We start from the raw sequence: 24,589 nt of genomic DNA, 5'->3' as shown, positions 1-24,589 counted from the left end.
GTGCTGGTGCTGCCTTACCCAGTTACACAGGGTGTAAGAGGAGCACAGAACCACAGAGCAGCCCGAGCTGCAGGGACCCAGAGGGATCAGACACCTGTCCCTGCCCAGAAGGATGTGCAGGACACACCTGGGGGTGAGATGCCACAGGACCACAGCAGGCTCTGCCTGGCAAATGCTTGCTGTGGCTTTAACCCCTTGTGCTTGCCAAGTACCCCACTGAGAAGGAGACAGAGCAGGTGACCACACTTTGCTGTGCTAACACTTTGGTGAAGGTGCCCTGAGAGGCTTCTCCTTGATGTGTCACCCCATCTCATAGAGACAAACCTCGTGCAGGGCAGGACAAAGGACACGCCAGGCTGGAGATAGACTGACAAGTTCTATCAACAGCATGTCAAACACACATTTTTGAGTGGAACACTGATCTTCAGAATTTCTTAAAATTGTGCTAAGGCAGTTATTTTCTAGCCCAAAAGGATTGCAAAACCACAGCACAAAAATCCTGCTTGATTTGCTCATACTCTATTTTCTGGTTAAAAGTGTGGCCTTTTAATTAAAATGTTGCCACCTATCATCTTTTACCTTTTTTCTTTTTGGTGCCTTCACTCTTCATTCTCTTTAAATATTCAATTTCAATGCCTACAATAAAGCTGGAATCTACAGCTTGAATTTGGGATGCTCAGCCCAACAGTTCTGGGACTTGCCGAAGTAGCAAATCAACTCAAGTTAGGAGCATAACTTAATTACATTTATCTGATAAAATGCCACCTTCTTACAGGACACCCCAAATAATGTGCTTTCCCTGGAATATCCAGTCTGAATCATCTGTTTTACCCCTGCCTTATGCTAGCTTAGCACCACTGGCAACAGCAGCAGCATTACACAGATGTGAAGCTGAAATAAATCCAGGGAGACACAGACACACCGCAAGCACACCGAAATTAATGTGCTTTTCACTGCTCTTCGTGTACAAACACACAGGGAAAAGGAAGAATAAAACATTTTTTCTTTTCTTCCTCGCTTTTTCGCGAGTTCCTGGCTATCATTCTGAAATGTAGATATTCCCATCATGCCTCGGTGTTTTTCAGCCCCATGATGCCCTCACTTTTGATTGTATAGATGAAGTTGAAGTGCACAGGGTATTTACTGATCCAGTTATCTTGTTCTGTGACAGGCAGAATCAATCAATCAAGGGGCCAGCTTTATGCTTACGTATTCCAGGCACATCTCCGCACTTCAGGATACGAGATCACAGTGTTATCCAGCCAAATTTGATCAACAAATGCAGTTCCCCTGTGCCACAGCAATCTCAGATGAAGATGTTATTATGTGGAACTGAGCAAAGTGATAAAGACAGTACAGAAAAGGGAGGAAAAGTCCAGCTGGACCTTTCTGACAGCCTCTATATACTATGGCTGCAGCATCCCTTTTTCCAAGGCTAACAAAAATAGCACATTCCCAAGAAGCTGCTGCAAAATGCTTTCTGGCCACCCTCTATCTGTTGGTACTTAATGAAAGAAATGTTATGCCACAGAGTTTGCTAACATGTTTTTAAATGTTGGATAACAGATTACACCCCTTGCCACTGCATTTATGGAGATATTTCTAACGCGGGGTCACACACTGCATTTTTCATCACTCTGTTGAGAACAAGCATATCAAAACCTGAAAGTCCAAAAATGTATTTCAAAATCATAGCTGGCTTAAGCAACCTTTAAGGATTTTTATTTTAAATCCCAGCTACAAAAAAGATGTAGTTGGATGTGTAAATGTTGAAACCTGTCTCAAGGAGAGTTGACACAACGCTTTTATTTTGCCAATAGCTTTTCACTTTGCTATTGCCCTACAGTTTTTTTTTTACATTATTTAATCCAAAATACCATCTTTTTGATTCTACCTTTCTTTGCATTTTAAATCTTTAATGGGAGCCTTTGGCAGTCCATGGGCACAATTATTAGATATCTGCTGAGAGAAATTGAAAAATTAATCATACTTTCCATTTTATATTTTGGTACTATACATAAAAATTATCTGGTCTTAAAGCTGCATTCTGTGGTCTGTTGATATGCTCTCCCCAACATGGTAAATACTATGCAGGAATCCATGTATATCACATTCAAATCTCTCCAGCTAAACAGATAAATGGAGAATGCAGTGTTCTCTTTTCAAGTGCAAAATTTATTTCAGACCATTTTTCAATTAAAAGGCATCTGCTGCTATTTCTTCTGTTATGGACTGCCTAAAAAATCCCTGTAAAAAGTACCCTAGACTAATCATATGGATGATACTGAAGTTGTTTATTACCCTTTTATGGACTTGGGTACTTAAATTACAGTTTTTCACAACTGTATGCAAAATGTGTAACATAATCTTTATGCAGTTTATTATAGAAACTGATATATGCATTAATCTGACCTTTGTCTAAATAGACCCTTAACCACAGGGAAAAAAAATCCAAAGGCATCTATCAGCATGTGAGCAGTATCAAAACTGCTAAATCTATTAGCTTTGTTTTCCTTTCACTATTATTAAACTGGAAAGCAAAATTCAGCTGGAAAATTATGCCATTTGGGTTCCCTTGTCATCATGTAGTAAGTATGAGAAATATATGTGGAATAGCCAAATGGCCAATAGACAAAACACCCACTCCAAGTGACGTACTGTTTTCCATACCACTCAGACAAAATCAAAACAACAGAGCTGTTGCAAACAAAAACAAAATAACATTTCCCATAAGCATTCCAGACAGAGAAAATTTACAGGAAAAGAAAGCTGGGAAAAGACCCAGAGTGATGTGAGTGTTTGTACCTCCAGCCATAAAACCCGCTTCTGGTTGAGCTGGTAAACAACAGTTTAACATTAAAAACACATAAAGGCTCACCATCGATTAATTGTCAAACTTTGGAGTTAAAGATTTACAGCTGCTGGTGCTGCTGCCTTGGGCCAGGGGGCTCGGGTGCTCGTCCCTCCTGCCCTGCACTGGGGCAGATGCAGCCAAGGAACTTCATCTCATTCAGAAAAGAACAGGATGCGGCATGGGGAAAAGCTCCAGTGCTACAGCAAGGAGGGGAAAGTAAACAATCAGGTTGATTGCTTCAGAGCAGTGTGTTCCGCAGAGTTTAAAAAAAAAAAAAAAAAAGAAAAAAAGAAAAAGAAAACACAGCTTTTTTTTTCTTTCCGGAAAGTCCTTCCAACTCTCAGTGCAGCCTGGCGGAATAACAACTTTAAAAAGTGAAGATGTCGCTTTTTTATAGCTGACTCACATTTATATAACTTTGTTAATGCATCTGCTCCCTGGAAGTTACAGTATCTGTGTTCAGCTGCGATACCTGCCCATAAATCGTGGCAGCGCGGTGAATATCAACAGCTGCATTTTACTATTTCAGCCCGTCAGTTTACACTGTCTCCATCACGGCGAATTCCTGTCAGCTGCACTCTGGCTAACACAATTCCTATGTTTTGCCTGGCAGTAAATGGACGCTCCTGCCCCAGCATCATCTAAACAACTCTGTTAACATTTGCCCCCGAGCGTCTCTCTCTTTGTCCAGTCCCTGTCTTCTAACAGATGTCATCCAAGTCTAATCAAGCATAAAATGGTCATAAATATTTCTTTCTGGTAGATTTCACATTCGCATTTCATGCAGGGACATGGTATTTTTCTGCTACCTCCAGGGAGTACCTAATGCAAAAACCAGTTACTTACATTCAAGGCTCATGTTCCTTTAGTAAAATGCAGCACATGTTCTCAGTTCAAAGACATAAAAAAAGGCGCAAGACTTTATCTTCTTTTGTTTAACTGCACCCTTTTTTTTTTATCAACGTGCGCCACAGCTTCCATCTAGGTATGACATTGTCCTTTGCTTACCAGGCAAACACACAATGCTGAATTTTGACCCTACCACTCTCTCAAGCACAAATATTTTTGAATTTCCTACTCCTATACCTTAATTATTGCATGAAATATAGATTTATTTTTTTCCCTCAGCTGTTTCATTTGCCAAGCTATTTAAAGTATTCACATGAAAAAGGCTCCTCACTATTTTGGTTCTTTTATGCAAAATTTTGCAACCTACCTCATCTTCTTTCATTAAAAACAGTTAAATGATTCTAGGATACAAATTTAAGGCTCATGCCTATTTAACAGTTCATAATCACGAGATTTAAGCAATTTCCAGTGCTTAAACTTTGAAACTATTTTCAAGATAATTAATCCTTCTTGATGTTAGAATAATCAGAAAAATTATATTTACCCTTGGTAAACTTGGTAAATAATATGTCAGACTGGAAACTAAAACCAACCTTAGATTATTCATAAAGCCTTGTGTGTTATCATTTTTTCCCCTTTATGTTTGGCACAGCAGAAATATGCCACAGCTATTTAAAGTGAACCACACAACACTTAAGGATATAGATCACAACAGTGAAGCTGTTTTTCCTCTTCTCTCTCCACTGAGCCTAATATTTGATTACTGTTAGTCAAATCAAGCTTTCAGGCAAATAATCTCCATTTCTTAAGTTAATGAGATGTGGTCATGTCGACAACAGCTTGCAGAAACTTTTAATTCCAATTCCTGCAGGCTGTGCTGGCCTCTTTTACAGCAACCACGGTATGAATGAGTCAAATTTGCCAAAATGGCTTATGCAGACAAGTGCACACTTTAAAGAGGCACTAATTAAAAATACCCACTGGTATCATAATTTAAATACCATGAAAATAAACTGTAAAAGTAGCTCAGCTACAATCTTACGACTTTCCTTAGAGCTCGTTTACTTTAACTAGATGATGTTTTATTGCAGATGTATTCCTAGCTAAAAACAATTTTACGTCTTGGAGGAATTCAAGATTTTGATATAATTAAACAATTTATGTTAATATTTGTTTCACATAAGCTATTAAGCAAGCCCCCCAGAACAAGTGCTAATTGAGAAAGATGCAAAGAAGTAGACTGCTGAAGTAAGCAGCAAATTTATACTGTGGATTTACTGCTCTATCTGCAACTTCCCCCCTCATTACAGCCCTCTTTCTCCCTCTCACTCTGCTATAAGGCTCCCAGCTGTACTGAATCCCATTAAAACACTTTCCTTGGATGCTGTTATCTACTGCTTTTCTCAAAAAAGGAAGAAGAGGAGAAGGGAGACGAGAGGTGGAGCTTGGCATTATTCTCGATGCACTTCCCTGGCCACAACTTCTCCAAAATCCCTTTTGTCTTTCTGGGTTTTTTGGCAGGGAATGAGAGCAGCACAGCTGTAGTGTAACAAAAGCAGACGTGAGAATAAAATAAAATAAAAAAAAGTTGATGCTGAGAGGGTTAAACCTATTTAAGGGGTTAAATATGCAATTACCACTGACTAAAACCAGAGAGACATATAGATAAATAGAAGAAATGAAGTCCCCAGGTTCCATTCAGAAGCCTTCATCACATTACTACCAGACAGAAAACTCTTTAAGTACCATTTTCAGATGTTAAATCATTGTTCGTGCAGCACATATTCTCACTATTCCTGGGGGAACAATATCTGAAGACAGCGTGCTAACAAATGCAATCCAGTAAACAGGCATTTTTCCTCTTGTTGTTAGTACCTTTGTGTTCCAGCTCCCAGCTCTGTCATCCATGCCTTCTCTCTGCTTTGAAGTTAAAGTACTGAATGAGCGTTGTCATCTATTATCCAGAGTGTGCATGTAGATTATAAATAAGAAATAAAAGTGACTTTCAGTACACTGCTTTTGCATTAGCAAGTTGCCTTCTCTGTTACCTCCTCTGTCCTTCATACTTTGCTACCAACATTATATTAAAAATATGACTTTAAGTCTTTCTTCCAGAATGCTATAAAATATGTACACAGCAGAGACGAAAGTTTTACTGAAACAAACAAGTCCAGCAGTTTAACCAGGTTCATGAGTTCAGCTCCAACAGACTGTTTAACCCTTATCTGCAGATGTCCTTCAGGCCCCTGACACATTAATTGCATCCCCAGCTTCTTTTGCATGCACACTACTGAGCACAGAGCTATTAATTACACTGGAGTTTATTTACAGAAAGAACCTTTTCCACTATTGATCAATTATTTATTAATATTTTCTGGCGTAACGATTTTTTCATTTTAAAGCCACAAATAAACACTTTTCCTACAAGTAACAGCACTGACCTATTTCAACTGCCTCTGCTTGTTCCTGGTAGGCAAACTCATCTCCATGAACACAACTACGAGACTTGGAAACAGTTCTCCCATTGCTTCATCTGAAGGAAGATGTGAGCACAATCTGCACTTTTAAATGATCAATCAATCCCTTTAATCTTCATAGAATCCTATAATAAAATCCTAGTATGGTTTGGGTTTTGGAAGATCATCTACTTCCTATCCCCCTGCTATGGGCAGGGACACCTTCCACATCCCTCTGCTTTCAGCTGGCTTCAACAAGCATCAATTTGGGTGTCAATCCACACATGCTGCCTCAATTATGGCATTTTAGGAAGGAAGGAGAAAGGTTTTTGAAGCCCTGAGGGGTTGTGGGCATCAAGGACGTGTGTAGAGATCTTTGTCCTGGCCTTGCTCCAGTGGGAAGTGCCCTGGGACATCTCTGGGCGGGGACACAGCGGTCTCAGGTCTCACACATCACCTGCCCAGATGTGCCCCTGCAAAACTTCTGGAGGAATCCAAGCAGAACCAAACCTAGCAGAGCCCAAAGCCAGCACTGCATGGCAAACTGGAACCACAGAATCATTTATGTTGGAAAAGACCTGTAGGATCATCAAGCCAAACCCCTGATTGCACTGCCAAGTCACAAAGCCAGCTTCATGAAGAGTAAGCACAAGCCTGGGAACAATGTATTCTAAATAAATAGAACAATAAATAGAGTAATAAATCTCTTACGCTTAATAAATTTCTCATTACAGTGGAATGTCCATTTTAGATGACCAAAAGCATACTCATGCACCTAGATACCTTCAATTCCTTGTCCAGGTCAAAGCCTTGGCAGACATTAGCTCTTCCACAATATCTGTATTGCTTCAGATGAGGGAAGTACAAAGACCTGAGGACCAAAGCTCCTCTGGAGAGAGAGAAAAGGCTGGATGGGACACACCATGGGCAGTGCCCTGGCTGCCACCTGCAAAACAATGGTATCAGCAAGATTTCCTGAAAAGTCTCTTGGTGCAGCTCCCTGTCTCTGCAGTGACTTTTGGGGCAGAAGAAGAATTGCCTCTTGGCTCTTCTGGCTGGGCAGCAAGATTTGCAGTACATTTGTGCCTCAGTATGGGCTGGTCAGGTAAGGCATCTGCAGGGCAGGCACAGAGAAGTTCTGCTTCCCTTCATCCCTCCAGGTGTCCTGGATCTTTCTTCCTTTCATCCTTTTGGATAAACAATAATGATATAAGGAGGTTCAAGCACAGTCCAGTGTTTTTCACTTGGACATATGGGAGCCAGTCCTTTTATAAAATGCTTTTGGTAAATGGTTCAAGTTCCTGTAAAGACTGGGGCAATCCAGTAATGATTTTCAAGGCTATCATGGAATATGCTGAATTTCAAGAGACCCATCAGGATCATCAACTCCAATTCCTGACCCCATTTTAGGACACTCCAAAAATCCCACCATGTGCCTGTCACCTACTGCCTGTCTGGAACATCACCCAGAAAAGAATGAGATGGAGAAAAATGGAATAGAAGAAGAGGCACTCCCTCCCTCCACCAGAACAAGATGGAAATGTGATGGGGCCTAACAGTCTCATTGGCAGGCAGTACATCTGCAGGCAGCTCAAATAGCCTGGAGAGCCTCATTCTCCTTCCCTTAGGTAAGGTAGCAGTGGAATGTCTGGATGGATTCACAGGGATTATCAGAAACCCCATGTAAATGTGAAGGGCATGCTGGTGCCAGCCATGCTCAGGAGCCCCTCCAGCTCTGGGAAAGCACCACGTGCAGGACCTGACTGTGGCTTACCCTGGGGAAAGAGGCAGCCCTTGGGTCCTTGACATTTACTGCAGGATGCCTGTCAAACATATGAGAGCATGAAGGGGTACTTTTTCCCTGCTAGGGGCCAGTTTTCCATCCAGCTCCTGTCCACAGGCTGAACAAACTGAGTCCCAGCCTGGCTGCCTTACTCAGCAAGTTCGTGTCTTGCCCAAGATGACTAACAGGTAAATACTCCCCGGTTTCACGAGTTCATTTAACAAGAGCTCTACCTCCCCAGCACAAGGGGATCAGCTCCTAGAGACAAGATGAGAGGAGGTGAAAAGCTGGTCTTAGGAAACATGAGATCAGGTACAAAAGGGATTCTTTGCTGTCAAAGCATAATATGTCAGCTTGTGATAAACCTGAATTGCTTCATATACCAAGGATCACTAGACATTAGCTGCTTTTTATATGGCAATATGGTGCAGAGGTTTCAGACAGAATATTGTTTTATGTTGATCATGATAAAACTCTCTGTAGGCTTTGATAAAGCCTGCACAGGCTTTTCATTCAAACTAATGAGTGATACTGGCTGTTGGATGCCGAGGCACGCTCTTGATGCTTTCCAATGGTTCAACTCGTAACCAGGAATCAATTCAGCCTGGATAAGCAAGAGTGTTACTCATCTAAGGGGCTTTGAATGATGATCCTGTTCCCTGTGCTTTCCCCAGGCACACCTGAAAAGGCAGGGTGACAAAGGGAGCACCACATGTTGGCAAAGCACATCTCTTGCCCGGGGATCTCCTGGGCGCAGCCTGCTCTGAAGGAACAGTTGGCTCACTCTGCAATCAGCCATCAAACAGCCCCAGCCCAATGGGCCATTCACTTAGCACAGGCCTTGTGCTGCTCTGCTTTCCAACATCTGTTTCAGTGCTTGTCATCTCCCTGCTTTAAACAAATGCACTGCAGATGTCTTGTCTTGTGGACGACAGGGACTTGGCAGAGACAGGAACAGAGCCTCCAAATGACAGAGGCGTGGCCAAGGCAGTTACTGGGGGGTTCCGGATGGACTCTGGGCACTGAACATGAAATGGGATTTTCACTCACACCCCCAGCCCATGTCCCCCTTTGAGCCTCCTGTTTTCTACTTTAGATTTAAGGGAGTGATGAAGCACAGTGACTGGGATGGAGACTGAAGTGCAGCATCCTCAGAAACGTGTCCTGAGTCTTCTCAAAATCATCATTGACATATACAAATTAAATGGGCAAATACACTCATTGGCTCATTATCTGTCCCAAGAACAACCTGATACAAGACTAGACATAGAGAAATGTTTTTTTCTTGTCCAACCCAAGCCATTCTATGATAAGACTTTTGGTCAGGCACTGGGGAAAACCTTCCTAATGAAGAGTTTAGCACCAAAAGGCCTGTGCAGGACTGAAAGCTCCACTGACAGGCTGCTGAGACACAGCTGAGGCAGACTCAGGAGCGCCAAAGACACACTTTACTCCAGCCTTTGGTCTACATGGAAAGACTGGAGGGGAAAAAGTCTATTTTTCCAAAACACACAAAGAAAAACATTAAGACTAGAGGAGGAGTTCCCAGCAAACCTGGGCTGGTGGGCTGCCCTGTCCTGAGCGTGGCTGCAGCCCAGCCAGGCCATCAGCCAGCTCTGGAGAAGTTCCTACCTCCATGACCTTGGAAGGATCCCCAAACGTGAACATGGCACGCGCCTCCCTGCCCCCGGGGAGAGGCACATATTTTTGCTCACAGTTTATGAATTTTTGACGTACAGTCCCTATGACACAGCCTTGGAAGGCCGTATCTTTTATTTATTATGCCTAGCAATTGTCCTTGCAACCAATTATGAAAAAAAGCAGGTGGTCAACAGAAACTCTGCAAAATAAAACCCCTCAGCAAAGCAAACACCGTACCTTTCAGAGCAAGAAAAAAATACTGTAAACAGAGCTAATCACTGTTAAACCCTTATAATCCAGTCCTTGCCCAAGTTAAGAGACTGAAACCAACAGTAAAGCACTTCAAAAAGCATTAATCGGAGGAATTGGTGAATCATTTCTCAAGGAAAAAGAGTCAGAACTATTTTAAACTCTGAACACTCCCTGTGTTGTGAAAAGGGGCTCAGACCTATCCTGCCAGAGTGGACTAAGGGACAAGAGTCCCACAGCACCTGCTGGGATGGCTGCTCCAGAACAGCTGCACCAGGGACCTGGGGAAGGGCTGCCAATAAGGGCTTCACCCCAGTAGCCATAAAGGAAGATGTGTGGAACAGCAAAGAGCCCACTTTTAGCTCCTCCATAAAACAGCCACAGTTACCAGCATTCCCTGCTCCTTCTTGAGTATTATATTCAATAATATTAATAGGCTCATATTTACCGTATCTTAAAAGCTAACAATCCCATTGCCAGCGCTAATTAAAAAGACAAGAAGCAGAAAAGAAGCAGTGGATTATTTCTTCAATATGGATTCACGCCTAGATTTAATAAAACCTGCTTTAGTGTTATAACCTTACATTTGTTTCAAGAACACTATAAAAGATAATTCTGCTTTTTGTTGTTTATTGACTTGGAGGGTTTTCTTTTGGATCTGTAATACAGCCTTACAGCCATGGGAAAGCAAGGAAGGAGACTGTTTTCCCTGAACAAAACAACAGCTTCTGCTACCCAAATACCATGTCTGGGATGGAGAAACCAGCACAGCTATTGGGAGAGAAGAACAGGCATTAAAATGAAGCACTGGTGAGGTTTAGCTGTACCAAACCCTCTCTGTGACCTTGCAGAAAGCACTTTACCTACAGCTATAACTGAATGCCAGCTGTTCCAGAGGAGACACTTTGGGGGTTCTACCAGACACAGAGCACCCCTGTCCCAAACACAGAGCTCCCACACCGGCACACTCAGCACACTGGATGCTTTCAACTTTAGCTTCCAACAAAATCCAGAGCAGTTGCCTTCCACACACACCTGTCCATCCTGCTCTGAGCCTGAGGAAGAGGGATGACATAGGAGAGCAGGTATGCAGTGCAACACAACAAAGTCAAGATAAACTGCAGCCACTCTCCCCAAAACCAGAGCAATTCCTAGGTGAGCTCATCTGCAGATCAAATTTCTCATTTAAGCAGAGGCCAGAAGAATTCTCCTGGAGACTGCTGAGACTGGACTGGGAGGATCTGAGCGCTCCAAATGCTTTCTTATCCATGAGAAAAACTATGTTCCATCTTGTTTCTAATTTCTGCCGCAAGATGCTGGGCCCCACTACTTCTAACAAGTTCCATTCTCCTTCCCTGTGCCTGTCTGACCTTTCTCCTTCAGTGAATCACTTAATTATGTGGAAACAGAAATACAAAACGGTGATGGTATAAGAACACAAATGCTCCAGCTTCATCCGTGAGACAGCAGCCAAATCCTCCCAGAGTTGTGGGTCTGCTGCTGATTCAGGATGCCAGAAGGTACTGGGGAAGATCCACCCTCTGCCCACACAGTCCCTGGGAACAGCTAGGGACCTTACCCTATTTCTGCACGTATCTCACTGATTACTGGAAAAAGGAGGAAAAAAGCAAGAATGTCAGACAGTCAGTGGTCTTACAACATTTCACTGGTGTTGCAGTTCTTTCCTGGCAGACGTTTTTCAGTATCGGTGATAATAACAAGGAAAATTTAAGGAAAACTTGATTTGAGCACGCCAACAGCAACCACATTCTTTTAGCTTGTGATCACTCTAGCTCAAATAGACAAGATTTTTTTTTTCCCCCCTCCCTTCCTGCACTTAATTTCCAGGTAGAGTTTGTTAAAGCCTGAAATCCCACCTGAACTTTGGAAAGTCTTAAAAAAAAAAAAAAAAAAAAAGAAAAAAAAAGAAGAAAAAAGACCCATACACAAATATTTGGCTAAGTGACCCATAGCAAATTGCGTAATGCCAGTTAAAAGTCGTGTTTTCTAAGTATCAGCCCCAGAGGTTTTATCTGAAATAAAATCCTGATTACTTCAGATTCTGGAGGCAAACTGTGACCTTGCTCTGCATCTCCAAATTTGAAACATTTGTGTTGTGCCCCTCGATAACGATGCCTCTTGCTAGAAAGGAACTAAATCCTTTCAAAAAACTTGCTTATTCTATTTCATAAGGTAAGAAGGCCCCAAATGTGCATATAAGAATTAGTTCAGCCTTGAAGCTTGATCAAAAGAGGTCACCTAAACTTGGAACTGCAGTGCTCCACCAAGCAAAAATGACCCATCTCCAGGCATGCAGCTGCATGCCCAGCGATGTTTCTGTCTGTAACCATCCCAGTCCTCAATCCTTGGTCATTAAATGAGAACCAGTATTAGGTCAGCACACAGAACACAAGGAATTATACCCATTTCTTGCATCCTTCTCTTTGGTTTGCCTGGGAACACGCTCTGAGAGCAGGGGGCAAAGGGGAGAACTGCACTGATGAGTTTTACAACACATTGTCAGAGAGATTAAATAGCCCAACTCTCCTCAACCTTCACTTTATCAGTCCTACTTTCAGTAGCCTGGGAAAAAAAAAAGAAGAAAAAAACCAAAACAAAACAAAAAGCAAACAAAAACCCATAAAAGAAAAAGAAGAAATATGATTCAAAATAAATTGAAAAGCCCAACTTGTAATAAACCTGGCACTTGCCCCAGGCTTCAGGGATGTCTGAGACTATACACTCCACAGACACAATCTGTAGCTTTTATAGGGGAAAAAGAGATATATTTGCACTATTTAAAACAGGTTGCAAATATAGTTTATGTTTTGAAAATGTAGGGAGCACGGCTAACAAAATACAGAATGCAGCAACAAAACAAGCAACACTATCCTACAAAACTGTCATTATATAATGTCACTGTTTACACTAAGCCTCCAGAAGATACCTTCTGTTATTTTTTTTTTAATTAATGGGGTGCTATGCAGTTAAATAAACTCATGAAGAGCATTCACAACTTCTGCATTTTTACTTCATATCCCAATCTTTATTTACAACATCACTGTTATAAATTACAACAGTACTGTTAACATTCTTCTCACTTGCTGGGATACCCAGCGGAGCTCCCCTGAACAAAATGCAGGAAACCATGGCATTTGATTCTGTTCTTATTTAAACGTTTTTAAGTCAGAAAAAACTCCACTGAAATCAGGGGCTACGCTACTGAAAACAGCTGCAATTCCGCTGCTGCTCCTCAGGCACTGCCAAACAATCTCCCTGCATGCAGCGTGTCTCCAAATAAAGTTAAATTAGTTCTAAAATATCAGCAATCCATGCAACTTCTTATTAGTGTGAAATTACTTAAGCCTTAATTCAGCAAGGTACTTAAGCACATTCCTAATTTTACAGGCATGAGACGTACCAGTGACCTTAATCAGACTAGTCATGCACTTACATTTAGGCACATGCTTAAGCATCTCGCAACGTTAAAAGCCACAATGAGGAGCAGTTCCATGTGAATTAAAGGCTGCTTTACACCTCCATAGGCACACTACCATTTTAAGTTTGAGATATATATGTGTGTATATATATATATATATATATATATATTTGCTACAAATAAGTGGTTGCACCACTCATAAAACAACCCTTAAAGTATGAAGATCACTGGAGGAGAAACAGTCTTTAATAATCTGAATAACATCAATCAGTTGAAACAGACTTTTAATTCATATCTGATGCTTGCTGGAAGCCTTTTGCAGTGTATACACGTGCTGGCTAACAGCTTTAAAGCATTCCTTTGCAGACTTTCCCTAAACAGCACTCCTGACTGTGGAACTTTACTGCTTATGAGTAAGCATAAGCAAATATAAGGGGAGAGGGCACACCTACGAAAACAGCTGGGAACAAACACACCACTGCTGAATTTTCACAGAGATGCAAGGCTAAAAATCAACCCAGCAAACATATTTCAGAAGCTCCATCCCTTCAAAGAGCCCACAGAAACCTAAATGATTACTGCCTGATCCTAATTTACCAGGTGAAGTAAAAGCAGCTATTGTAAAACAATAAATAAATACAGAAATAGACATGGGCAGCCTACAGAGGACTTCTGCATTTGGATGTGCACATAACCCAGGTGATTACATGTCTGACGACCCAGCTTCTGCATGCCCATGCTTGTACCTGCACGCACAACAGCAGAGCTCTGGGTGCCAATGTCAAGGTGCTCTGAGGACTCGGGTTTATGCAGTTATTTATCAAAGACCTCAGAAGCAAAATAAAACAAAGCCAAGACAAAGAGAAAACAATAATCTCAGCAAGTGCAACTAAGCAGTAGTTTCCCCTTACCCTTCAACAGTTAGAGAAAATTTAGGGCTTGTTGGTGTCAATAAGTAGTTATAACAAAGACATTAGCAATAGTGAGGATAGAGAATGCTGCATGAATGTTCTCAGCATGGTTCATTGACAACTGATCTAAAAATTGAATTATTAAGGAAAAAAATCATTGATTCTAAAACCCAGGCAAGGTAGCCAGCCTATGTTAAAACTTATTTAATTTTTCCAGCGCTGCTTCATTCCCAAGCTCTCAGAGCCACAGCTTTTCCATTGAAAAGCAAAAGACATTTTACGCACAATTTTCCCTCTACTAGAAAGAGGTATATTGTGCCCTTCAGTGAACATAAAATTGATATTATCGTCTCTTAGTTTATATCTCACTACTTAACCTTCAGATTAAAAGTTATTAGATTTGAATGACTAAAAAGACATCATGTCACCTTCCGTTCAATGCTGGGAGATGGCAGAACTTGGGGGAAAAGTATGAATGATAAAAACCGCAAAGTTACTGGGAACATAAAGTTGTTTTTCACAATCTCTGATGAAACAGCAGAAGCTCTACAAATGCAGTCATCTTTTCACCATGTTGTAATCTTCAATTATGAGGGTACTACAATACAAAATCAGACACAATCCAATAGCCTGCATGGAGTTTAATCTATACTTTCAAATGGCTCCTTCAATAGCAACAGCAGTTTAATAATTAGGCTTCATGTCTCTTTGGACAAAATGACTCAACACGGACGCTCCCTTCTAAGTCTAACAAACAATTTTGGTCTAACCCAGTTATGTCAATATGAAACAAAGACTTTATCTTGGATCTAATTTAGCAGTTTTGCTCCACAGAGATAAGTCCACATCATGATCAATGGGACTGTAAAACTCCTGATGTGGTCGGTAACCTCTCCTCATGGGTTTGCAAAATAACATGAAACTCACCAAATCAAAAAAAAAAAAAAAAAAAAAAAAAAAGAGCATTTCTTTCATTTACACTGCAATATATTCAGATTTCTTTCTAGTCAAATTTTCTTTTTGATCTGCCCAATTAAAACAGCCTCTCAACAATACACCAAATCCCCTATTTCTTGTACATTTTCCTTGTCTTTGAACATGAACAAAATCTGAAGAACCCACATATTCCCTCCGGAGTTTGATTCCCTCAATCTAACACTTCACATCTCAACATTTCATGAAACAACCTCTGCCAAAGGGCCCAACTCTGGCATCTTGACACAGACACCACAAACAGCCCAACTGCAGGCACCGATGTGGGCACAGACCAGAATCTAGTCCGAATTTCTTTTGTCTATCAGGCCTTCTTTTATATATGAACAAAACTGTATTTTTCACTTGCAGATATTTACTGGAATAAAAGCACAAAACAGGATATAACAGGAAAACCCCCTTCTTTCCTTCCTTGGTGGACACATGGCAAAACTAGTATTTATCTAAATTCTTCAGAAAGCTTGAAGTGACACTTCATAATTACAGTATAGTACAGCTGAAAGACAAAGTGAAGAAAAGAAACTTCCCCACAATTCTTTACATAAACCTCCTCCTTCTTTCTCCACATACCAGTTGCGTTTGTATTTCTATTCCAGTTTGTCATAAACACGGCCACCTTGTAACCCTCTTTATCAAGCAATCTGTGCACTACCTAAAAGTACACTACACTCCATCAGACAAGCTATAGGTTTACATTATCCAAACATTCCGATTCTGCCTGTTCAGCACAGCTTGTCAATAAATGCAAGCAATTGCAAAACAGCAGTGTGTGTTTTTTTCCTTAAGAGAACACTGATAGGAGCCTGCCAGTTCTGCAAAATAAACCCTTTGCAATCTCTGCAGCTAATCTGTCAACAAATTACTATTAAAGTCATACCTCCTCAAAGTTCAAAAGCTTTCTGGATTAGACAAAGATACTGAGTTTTATACTCGTGGGGCAGTACTTGAAGTTACGGTATCAAAGTGGATCCGGCTATTGATGTGGAGAGGTTTGTATTTCTGCCACCATGCAACACAGCACTTGGTGTCTTGCTGCTATGCATCAGGATTCAACTTTGTAATCATTCCCTTTGTTCAATTCATAGTCTTGTTTCACTGCTAATAACGTGAAGAACGCTTTAATGAATAGTCCTGAGGATAAAAATAAAATGCAATAAATAATATTTATTTTATAAGCTTAAAAAAAAAAAAGAGCTGTCTAGGACTGAGGCATCAAACCTTCTATTTGAGGAGATGTCAGAAACCACTGAAGCAACTACAGCTGTGATCATGAACATTAAAAGGCAGTTTGTCCCTATGAGTCTTTATTTATTACTGCTTGGTAGGAAGGAGTCACCCCATCATTACATCCCTTCTGCCCAAGCTTCCCTCGCCCAGCCTGATCTTCCTTCAGCTTGTGGGTCACTGCAACACCCATTCTGCACCTCCCAAATGTTCTTCATGATGCCTCAGAGCCAACAGATGTTGCCAGACTCAGCCTGGTACTCTGTTCCCAGGTTTTCTGTTCTGTCACTTGGCGCTGCCTCCGTGGGCACTCTGGGACAGAGCTCCTGAGCCCCACTAGCTGACCCCACACCAAATCCCTGCTTCATCTCTTTAGGAAGTACAATGATCCAGGTAACCTTCAAGCCTGCCCCAGGCTTTATAAGCAGGTCACCAAACCCCTGCCCATTCCACCACATCCTGACAATCACTGTCATGAGATGCTGACCTCTGGAACCTGTGGAGCCAGCAGCAGTGGGAATGCCACCTCTGCCACCTCCAGCAAGTGCCAAAATACTGAGAAAAAGTTCCCTTTCCCTTATACTTTGGTTCTGAGGGTGACATGTATATGCATTTCCACTTTTACCCAACTCTTCCACAGACATACCCTCCCTGAAGAGTCACTTGTATTGCTTTGCCTTTCTTACTTCACCAACATAAACATCAGTTGGAATTACTTGCAGAACTCATCCCCACATTTGCTACTCCCAGCTTAACAGTACATTTTATGAGATTGCTAATGCTAAAATAATTGAGCATCACATCACCCTCTGTCTCCTTGCATGGCAGAATCACCCTAACATGACATGGGAAGCATAAAACTTGTCCTACAAGTCCTCCCTCATAGCAAGAGTGATCACACCATACATTTCTCTTGCAAACATACGAACAGCTGTGGTGCTCCGTATTTTTCCATGGCAAAATGTTTACAAGTCGGCAAACCCATTAAAACTTCCTAAAAAACCCCTCAAGTATTTCTGTTTTCCTCTCTCATACTAACAAAGCTATTAGTCCTAATAAATTCATAAATGTCACCAAAAATGTGACCCTGAATTCAGCACAGATGCTTTCACAAGCCATTGTACATGCAGGTTTCACTGTTCTGCCAAGCTCATCATGGGAACACACAACTAACCACAGCAGCAAAGCTAGAACTACCCACCATTGATTTTTTTATTTTTTTTCAGACAAAACAAGTGCCAGGTGGCAAAATGAAAAGATTTGAATGAAATGCTCTTAAGAAATAGCTGTTTAATTCAGAACTCATTCATTTGTATTGAAGGAGTGTTTTGTAGAACGCATTCTGTTAAGTGACCTGAGAGCATATGTTGTATACGGAGAAACATCTAAACATTATGCTCCATGTTGTATGTGTATCTGTAAATGCTTGCATTAGCTGTCTGAAAACAACGGGGTTTTCTTCTTTTCAGCATTTAAAAATGTTTTCCAAACACCAAGGTTGATATTTTTATGCTAGCTCTGATTGCCCTCTTATTGTATCAGGATTGGGTTTGTTGGTCCTTTTTTTTATTTAATAACTGTTTTAAACTTTGCAATCAACTTGCTTTATAGAAGATAAACTCCATGGAGAAGTTAGTCATCAAAACCAATTAACAGCAGAATTCAAACACAGAACATAAAGGTCTTTGAAGAACTTGGAGAAAAGCAAGATCCCTAACCACATTCTCTGCACTGGCAGTGGATAAATAAACTCCAAGCTAAAGTCAGAGCTGTGTGAAAGCAATCCTGAGCCTGGCAATCCCATCCCCAGCCCTGAGCACTCGGGTCTGTGCCGGGCACTGTTTGGGGAGGGCTAGAGGACTGGGAATGAATGGGTGCCACTCCTTAACTGACCAAACGGGCGGCTGAATGACACCAGCCATTACATGCGAGGTGAAAACATTATCTGAGACATCCTGAGCTCTTGGGATAGCTACCAGCCTGGGCATGGCTGTGGAGAAGCCCTGGCACAGGGTCAGTTCATGGTGGAAGAGCAGAGGTCTGAGCCATTCTGGTCCACCGTGTGCACGTCTGCATGATCCCCCCTCCCTGTTTCTCTCTGCACAAAGCCTCACTGGAAAATTCCATAGTGCTCCTATGGAAAACACAGTGTAATTAACTCATTTTGATACTAAGCCTTTTTTAAGATGAGACCTTTGTGTTGAACATATTTTACTCCTCTTCTACTGTCCTATATTAATCAAAGCTGTAACCCCTGTTGTCTTTGCACTACGAATCAGAATGTGCCCCTGGCAAAGAATGAGGGAAAAGTCAACAGGAATTAAGTTTCAGTGCAACTGTTTACTCAACTGTGGCCTGCAGTTATTGAAATTTTATCCATGGTTTTGTGTGACTACTGCAGTAATGAATTCAGCATGGCTGTGATTTTCTCACTGATGGTATTCTCACTTCAAGTAAAAACCTGTAGGACGAAATGATTGAAACTACCAAAGTCTGTGCATTTAGTATCATCCATTTTTCTGACTTGTTTAATTATGGCAGCTTTTTGTCTTAGGCTGGCGAATGGGGTGCCCCACTCCTCCTCAAGCCTTCACTTTGCTTTGTTTTTGAGCACAGGTTTTTTTCTTCTCCACAACAACCTGCTAAAAAGATCACTGTACACTTAGGGGAGTCTTAACCAGCTGCCAATCGCTTATTTAAAAGGTTTTAAGAATCCTTATTGCATTAGAGAAAGTGAGGGTTAGGCGCGAGCGTATTCACCATGGCTCTGCTGCAGCCTTTGTTCCCAAACACATTAATGATACATGCCCAGCACTTTGGTGTAAAATTTCCTCAGAGGGCCTCAGAATTTTATCAGGGAAAAGAAAAAGCCAAACCGTATTATGCGGATAATTTACACTGGTGAATTTGGTCACTTCCCAGAATATACACTAATTAAAATACCAAGGCAAAACACATGATTTGGTTCTGATCCTTTGGAGTTGAGGAACACTGACATGGATGTATTTATTTATTTATTCTGACGTTTTGCGCAGCAGATACCTCTGCAGCCTTCCTCACTAATAGAAAACATTCTGTTGATAGAGGTTGCTAGGTTATATTAAAATTTGTTGCAAAAACAAAACTTAACATTAGTGTATTTTCCACCCAGTGACATATTTTGGAAACCAGTTATTTGTATACAGCAGTTCACCCAATTGCTGCCACCAGACTCAACACATTCAGGCAACGGAAGCAAGCCCTGATCTTTGGGTGTTTCCAGGGGATAATTACAAAAAGGAGCCCCGGAAGAGAAGTCCAAGGTTTCCCTTTACACTAACGACTGACTGCAATCCCCTACGGGCAAAAACGCGCAGAATGTCACAGGCGAGTCCCAAAAGCATCCTCTGCCTGGCAAGTACAAAGGGCTTGGGAGTGAGGGGGGTTAAATGCTTCATGCTTTTCCTGTAGGTAAGAAACTTGTAATGCATCTTAACAGTACCTGCTGTTGCTGGAGATGTGCTAAGTCTGCAGCCCCAATTTCAACGGAAGGTGTCTCGCCGTTTGATCTCACTTCCCGCAGGCTGCACTCTAGTAAATGGTTGCCACCGCTCGCTCCATTCTGAATGGCTGAACCGTTACTTTTTGTCTCAGTCCCAGATTCTTGCATCATGACTCAAAAACCTGAAATAATTTAGGGGAGGGGAGGGGGGGAAAAAAAAAAAAAAAAAGCAGCTGTTAAAACAGTTGCTGTATATAAGGAGACATGCCCTGTTTTAAATCCTGCCAAAACTGTAAACATATGTCATTTTCCTTCATACGATTTATCTTTCATTAATGGTTCATGCTACTAGTTTATGTTTATTTATCCGTTGGTACAGCTATAATTTTAGTAAGTTAGTTCTCTTCTAAATATAGTATTATTTGCTCAACATCTTTTTTCCCTTAGAGAAAAAAAAATATTTTTGAACGAACACACAGAATCCATAATTAAATTTCTCTAGTTACATCTGGATGCTTTCCTTTGAAACGGATGAGTCATTCTTGGCAACATACGATGGACAATATCAAAAATGTGATATATGCTGTGTAAGGGCATGGAGGTGAAGCAGAGCATTCACTATTTTGGTTTTCACTCATACCATGATAGTGCCAAATTAGCACCTTTTATTACTCTGAAGCAATTTAGGCTTAATCTGGGATGTGCTGAACCATCATCACTTCTCATTTCTGGAGAACTGCTACAAATGCTCACAGAATTACTCTTGTTGGCCAAGTTTTTGGCTATGGATTTGGATGCTGTTATGGCATTACACTGAGGAGCCTCCTGCGTTATTTGGCTAAACTCATCTCAGCAGCCACAGCTCCCTCCAGCCAGCCCTCTCTACTGACTCTTGGTGTCAGCCTGTCCCTGGGTGCTTCACACTCTGAGCTCACCAAGAGTATCAGTGGGTCACAAGCCTTCAATGAGGATGAGGATGAGTACCCACCTCCTCACCCCAGCACCCCTGGGATTTACACACCCTTAGGAGCAAACATCAGCACTGGTGCACAAGACTCCCCACACAAAGCACATATGCCAGTTTTCAGCTGCAAAGCTCTAACTCAGAGATAGTATGATGACTTGTTTTAAAAGTATTTCCACCTGCTAAGCCCCAGCTTCCAGGGTTAAAATACCATTAACCTGTCTGGCTTCCACCAGCCCATCCCTCCTCCACCCCTCACCCAGGGGAGATGGGGTATGGAAAGCCAAGCTGTGTGTCCCAAGCATGCTGCCAGCCCCACACTAATCACATGGACATGGGAGCCAAATGCCCCTGTGCAGGCTACTCCACCTCAGAAAGAAGATGTTTTATCTTCAAGGAAGAACCCGTTTGAATTCAGTAAACCAAGCACATGGATGGTAGCAGGACAGATTCAAACATTCTGATTGCATTTAAATAAATTTCAGCTGGTCTATGGAAACTTCTTTCAATCTGTTTTGTTAAATCTTCAAATTATGCCAGGGGACAAAAGGGTTTGGAGACTCATTATAAAGCTTCTGTCAACTCCTCTGTAAAAGCTCCAGAGATCTAAACAAACCTACAGCTTTCCCAACACCACTAGGAAATGCTCTTGGATTTTAACATGATCCTGCTCTGATACACACCAAGTATGGTGTGTTTTTCATTTTCAGCACTGTAAGAAAAGCCCATAAGCATGATAAGGTCTAAATAAGTGTTTACATCTATGAGGCAAGGCTGGATTACACACCAGGCAGTGCCTGCATGGCCACAGGTTGCTTTGGAAGAAGACACAGGAGTGAGAATCCACAGACAGCTCCCAAGTCACTCAAAGATATACCAGGCAATTTTTATATGCTAAAGAAAGGATTTTATATACTGCTAAAAAATGATTTACCTCTTTTACCCCATGACAAATCAAAAAGCAAAAACGGATGTAATTTTTTTCTGCTTCCACCCAAATTTGGAGTCAGGTCTCAACTGGAGAAAATGGAGCACTACCTTAATTTACCCCAGAAGCAGATGAAGACAGCAATGACCACAAGGAAAAATTGGGTTAGAGGGTTAAACTCATGCCTATGACTGTTTTGGAGCATGACAGTAATGGTGGTGTGCCCCCACCACACAGACTGAAGCTGATGGAAGAAGGACACACTCAAGAACTGGTGGAAGGTGCCTCCAGCAGCTACTGTGGTGGAAAGAGACGCTAAAACCCATGTGCCAGAACAGTAAAGAAATATTTTCCAGCACTTTTGATGCAACAAATGGGAAGTGAGAACCTGGATAAATAAGCAGTAGGGTCAGAGGAAGAACCAAGCAAAGCTCTGACAGCAGCAAGAAGAATGTGCACCACTGAGGAGCAGATCCATCACTGCCTGATCACGATTTGTTGGCTTGCCCTTCTGAGCGAAATATCTCCGGGACACAGAAAATAATTCACAACCAAACTGGTCAAGAAATTATTTATTGTCTCTAGGACTGCAAAATGGTCCTGGAAAGAAAAAACAGTAGAAATTGAAACAATTTTTCTAGCCTATAGGACTAAGAAAAAGATGGATTATTTATTGTATTTGGTTAGAAAAAGATCATAGTTCTTGAGAACCTGTTCCATGACAAATTTCATGCTCTGTTTTACCTTTTGAAGAACCCCAGCCAGTTACCAGCTCAGCTACACAGGGGCCACGGCCCCTCCACTGGTTGTGATCACCCTACAGATCCCAGCAGAACTGGCAGCAGCTACCAAAGAAATGAAGCTGGAAAGAGAGTTTGCTAAGGGACCATGTTTAAACTTTCAAAAAATTATTTTAAAACCATAAGTGAACGCCTTTAGGCATTTTTTTTTAACCTCACCAATTTACAAGCAGTCAACTTCTATATACCTTAAACTAGATGCCTGTACAAAACAAAAGCACTTTGTTAAAATACCTCCGATAGAAAACTGGTATTTCAAGGGAAAAAAAGATAAAACTGTTTATTTCATCACTGAAGTCAAATGTGAGTTGACATGAATAATCACAGTTTGGTTTGATCATTAAGTGTCATGTCATGAAAAATCAACCTGTGAGAGCTTTCTGCAAGAATGATTATTATTTGTCTTTTTGAGCACACCTAAATGAGCTGAGGTGATCGCACACCGAGGATGGCTGAGATAATTGTCTCTTCCCAGCACAGAGGAGATGAACTTACAGGAGCCTATTACTGAAGTTTGTCATTCAAAATTGTGAAAGAAAAATGCAAAGCAAGGTTGACTTTATGCAACATAATTAGGTTCTGTGGGAACTGAACTGAAACTCCAGGTGAAGTATCAGAAACCATGATCCTGGCCTGAATACAGCCAACACAGTGCTGGAGAAGCTGTTATGCATAATGATTTATTATAAGAAATAATAATACTCTACAACTACTTCCATATCAGGCAGGAAACCTGGTTCTGACTTAAGAAATTTAATGGTAGAAGAGCCCATGTCTATTTCATGTGTTCTAGAAAGCAGAATGATTCTCTTATCAATTCTGCAAAGAAAAATGCATTTTTAGCACTTAAAATATGTGAGTTATTACCAGTGTAAGTATTTTTATTTTTTCTATATATAGAAACATTCTATGACATTTCATATTAGGAGGGATACAGAGTGACTCTGAATTATTAAAGGTGACACAAGATCTCTTTCTTCTATGAAGGGACCAAAGTAAGCTGCAGTACCAACAACAGCTTGTGAAACTTTATCCTGAAATCAAGGAGCACATAATAAAAGAACTGTTCTGACTTAATGTAGGCTTGGTTTAAACATTTCAGAAGAATGATCCATTTCTTCAGATTCTCATTTTAACCTGCACAGAACTTTTTCTAGCTTTGATACACAAACACAAAGTCAAAGCCCTACAGCTGGGCCCATCTCTTTGGTGAATATGTTCTGTTCAAGGTAATGGTGCAAAATTTCAGTGAAGCAAAATCTAAAGAAGGCACTCTGTCAACAGAAGAACAACAGGTAATCATCTTCCAGATTACCTGGAGAAAAGCAGGGAACACTCAATTTCTTAAGGACATGGTCAAATTTGAGAAAACATAGGTCAGATGTGAACTTTGGCTGAATCAAAATAATCTTTCTGATGCCTCTAAAGTCAATGTTTTGCAGTAAAAAAAAAAAAAAAAAAGGAATCCTAATTCTGAAAAAGTTCTTTGCTAATGCATTAAAAATGCATCCATAAAGTCCATAACAGCGCCAAGAGCAGATGCTGCTGATACACATCTCAGCTCCACTGGCCTATTAAGATGAGCAAGGTTAAGCATGGAGATTAGTAGGCAGGAGGTGGGCGCTGAAGTGTGCCACTGCTGCAATTCTGCTACCAGTATAGTTTCTGAAGACTAAGCAGCATTGTTTAATGTCAGCATGAGGGAGGATTTACTGACTGAAGCACCTGTCAGAATAAGGACCCACTCCAAGTCTGAAAGACTAAGGGACTGATATTCAGATGTCTGTAGATGCTTCACCATACACGGAGGCATCTGGTGAGGCATTTTTAAGATTCTTCAATAAGTACCAATCTATATCTTTAAGCATATCATCACCTTTATAAAAACATCCCTGGGGTCTTCTGGCCTTAAAATCCCTGTTTAAATAATCTTCCAGACTTAACATGGACTACAGATTCACAATGTAGCCCATGTGTTTCAGAGTTTCTTCAAGGTCCATGATTATATTTCAGATGT

At 41.2% G+C, this 24,589-nt stretch overlaps 1 protein-coding gene across 3 annotated transcripts in view; it reads right to left on the bottom strand.

Moving 5' to 3' along the window:
• The window catches only part of FOXP1 (forkhead box P1), a 218,312-nt gene that overhangs the window by 143,023 nt on the left and 50,700 nt on the right, over window positions 1–24,589 (bottom strand). For all 3 annotated transcript variants that reach the window (XM_058031758.1, XM_058031759.1, XM_058031760.1), the window contains exon 2: window positions 19,881–20,062. In XM_058031758.1, coding sequence (XP_057887741.1) covers window positions 19,881–20,051 — 171 coding nt within the window. In that variant the 5' untranslated portion in view covers window positions 20,052–20,062. The remainder of the gene's footprint in view (window positions 1–19,880; window positions 20,063–24,589) is intronic.

This window comes from Melospiza georgiana, chromosome 11, assembly GCF_028018845.1.
Source record: "Melospiza georgiana isolate bMelGeo1 chromosome 11, bMelGeo1.pri, whole genome shotgun sequence".
Taxonomy (NCBI): Eukaryota; Metazoa; Chordata; class Aves; order Passeriformes; family Passerellidae; genus Melospiza; species Melospiza georgiana.
Note: the sequence above shows the minus strand (reverse complement) of the source record. Positions and strands in the feature narration are given on the sequence as shown.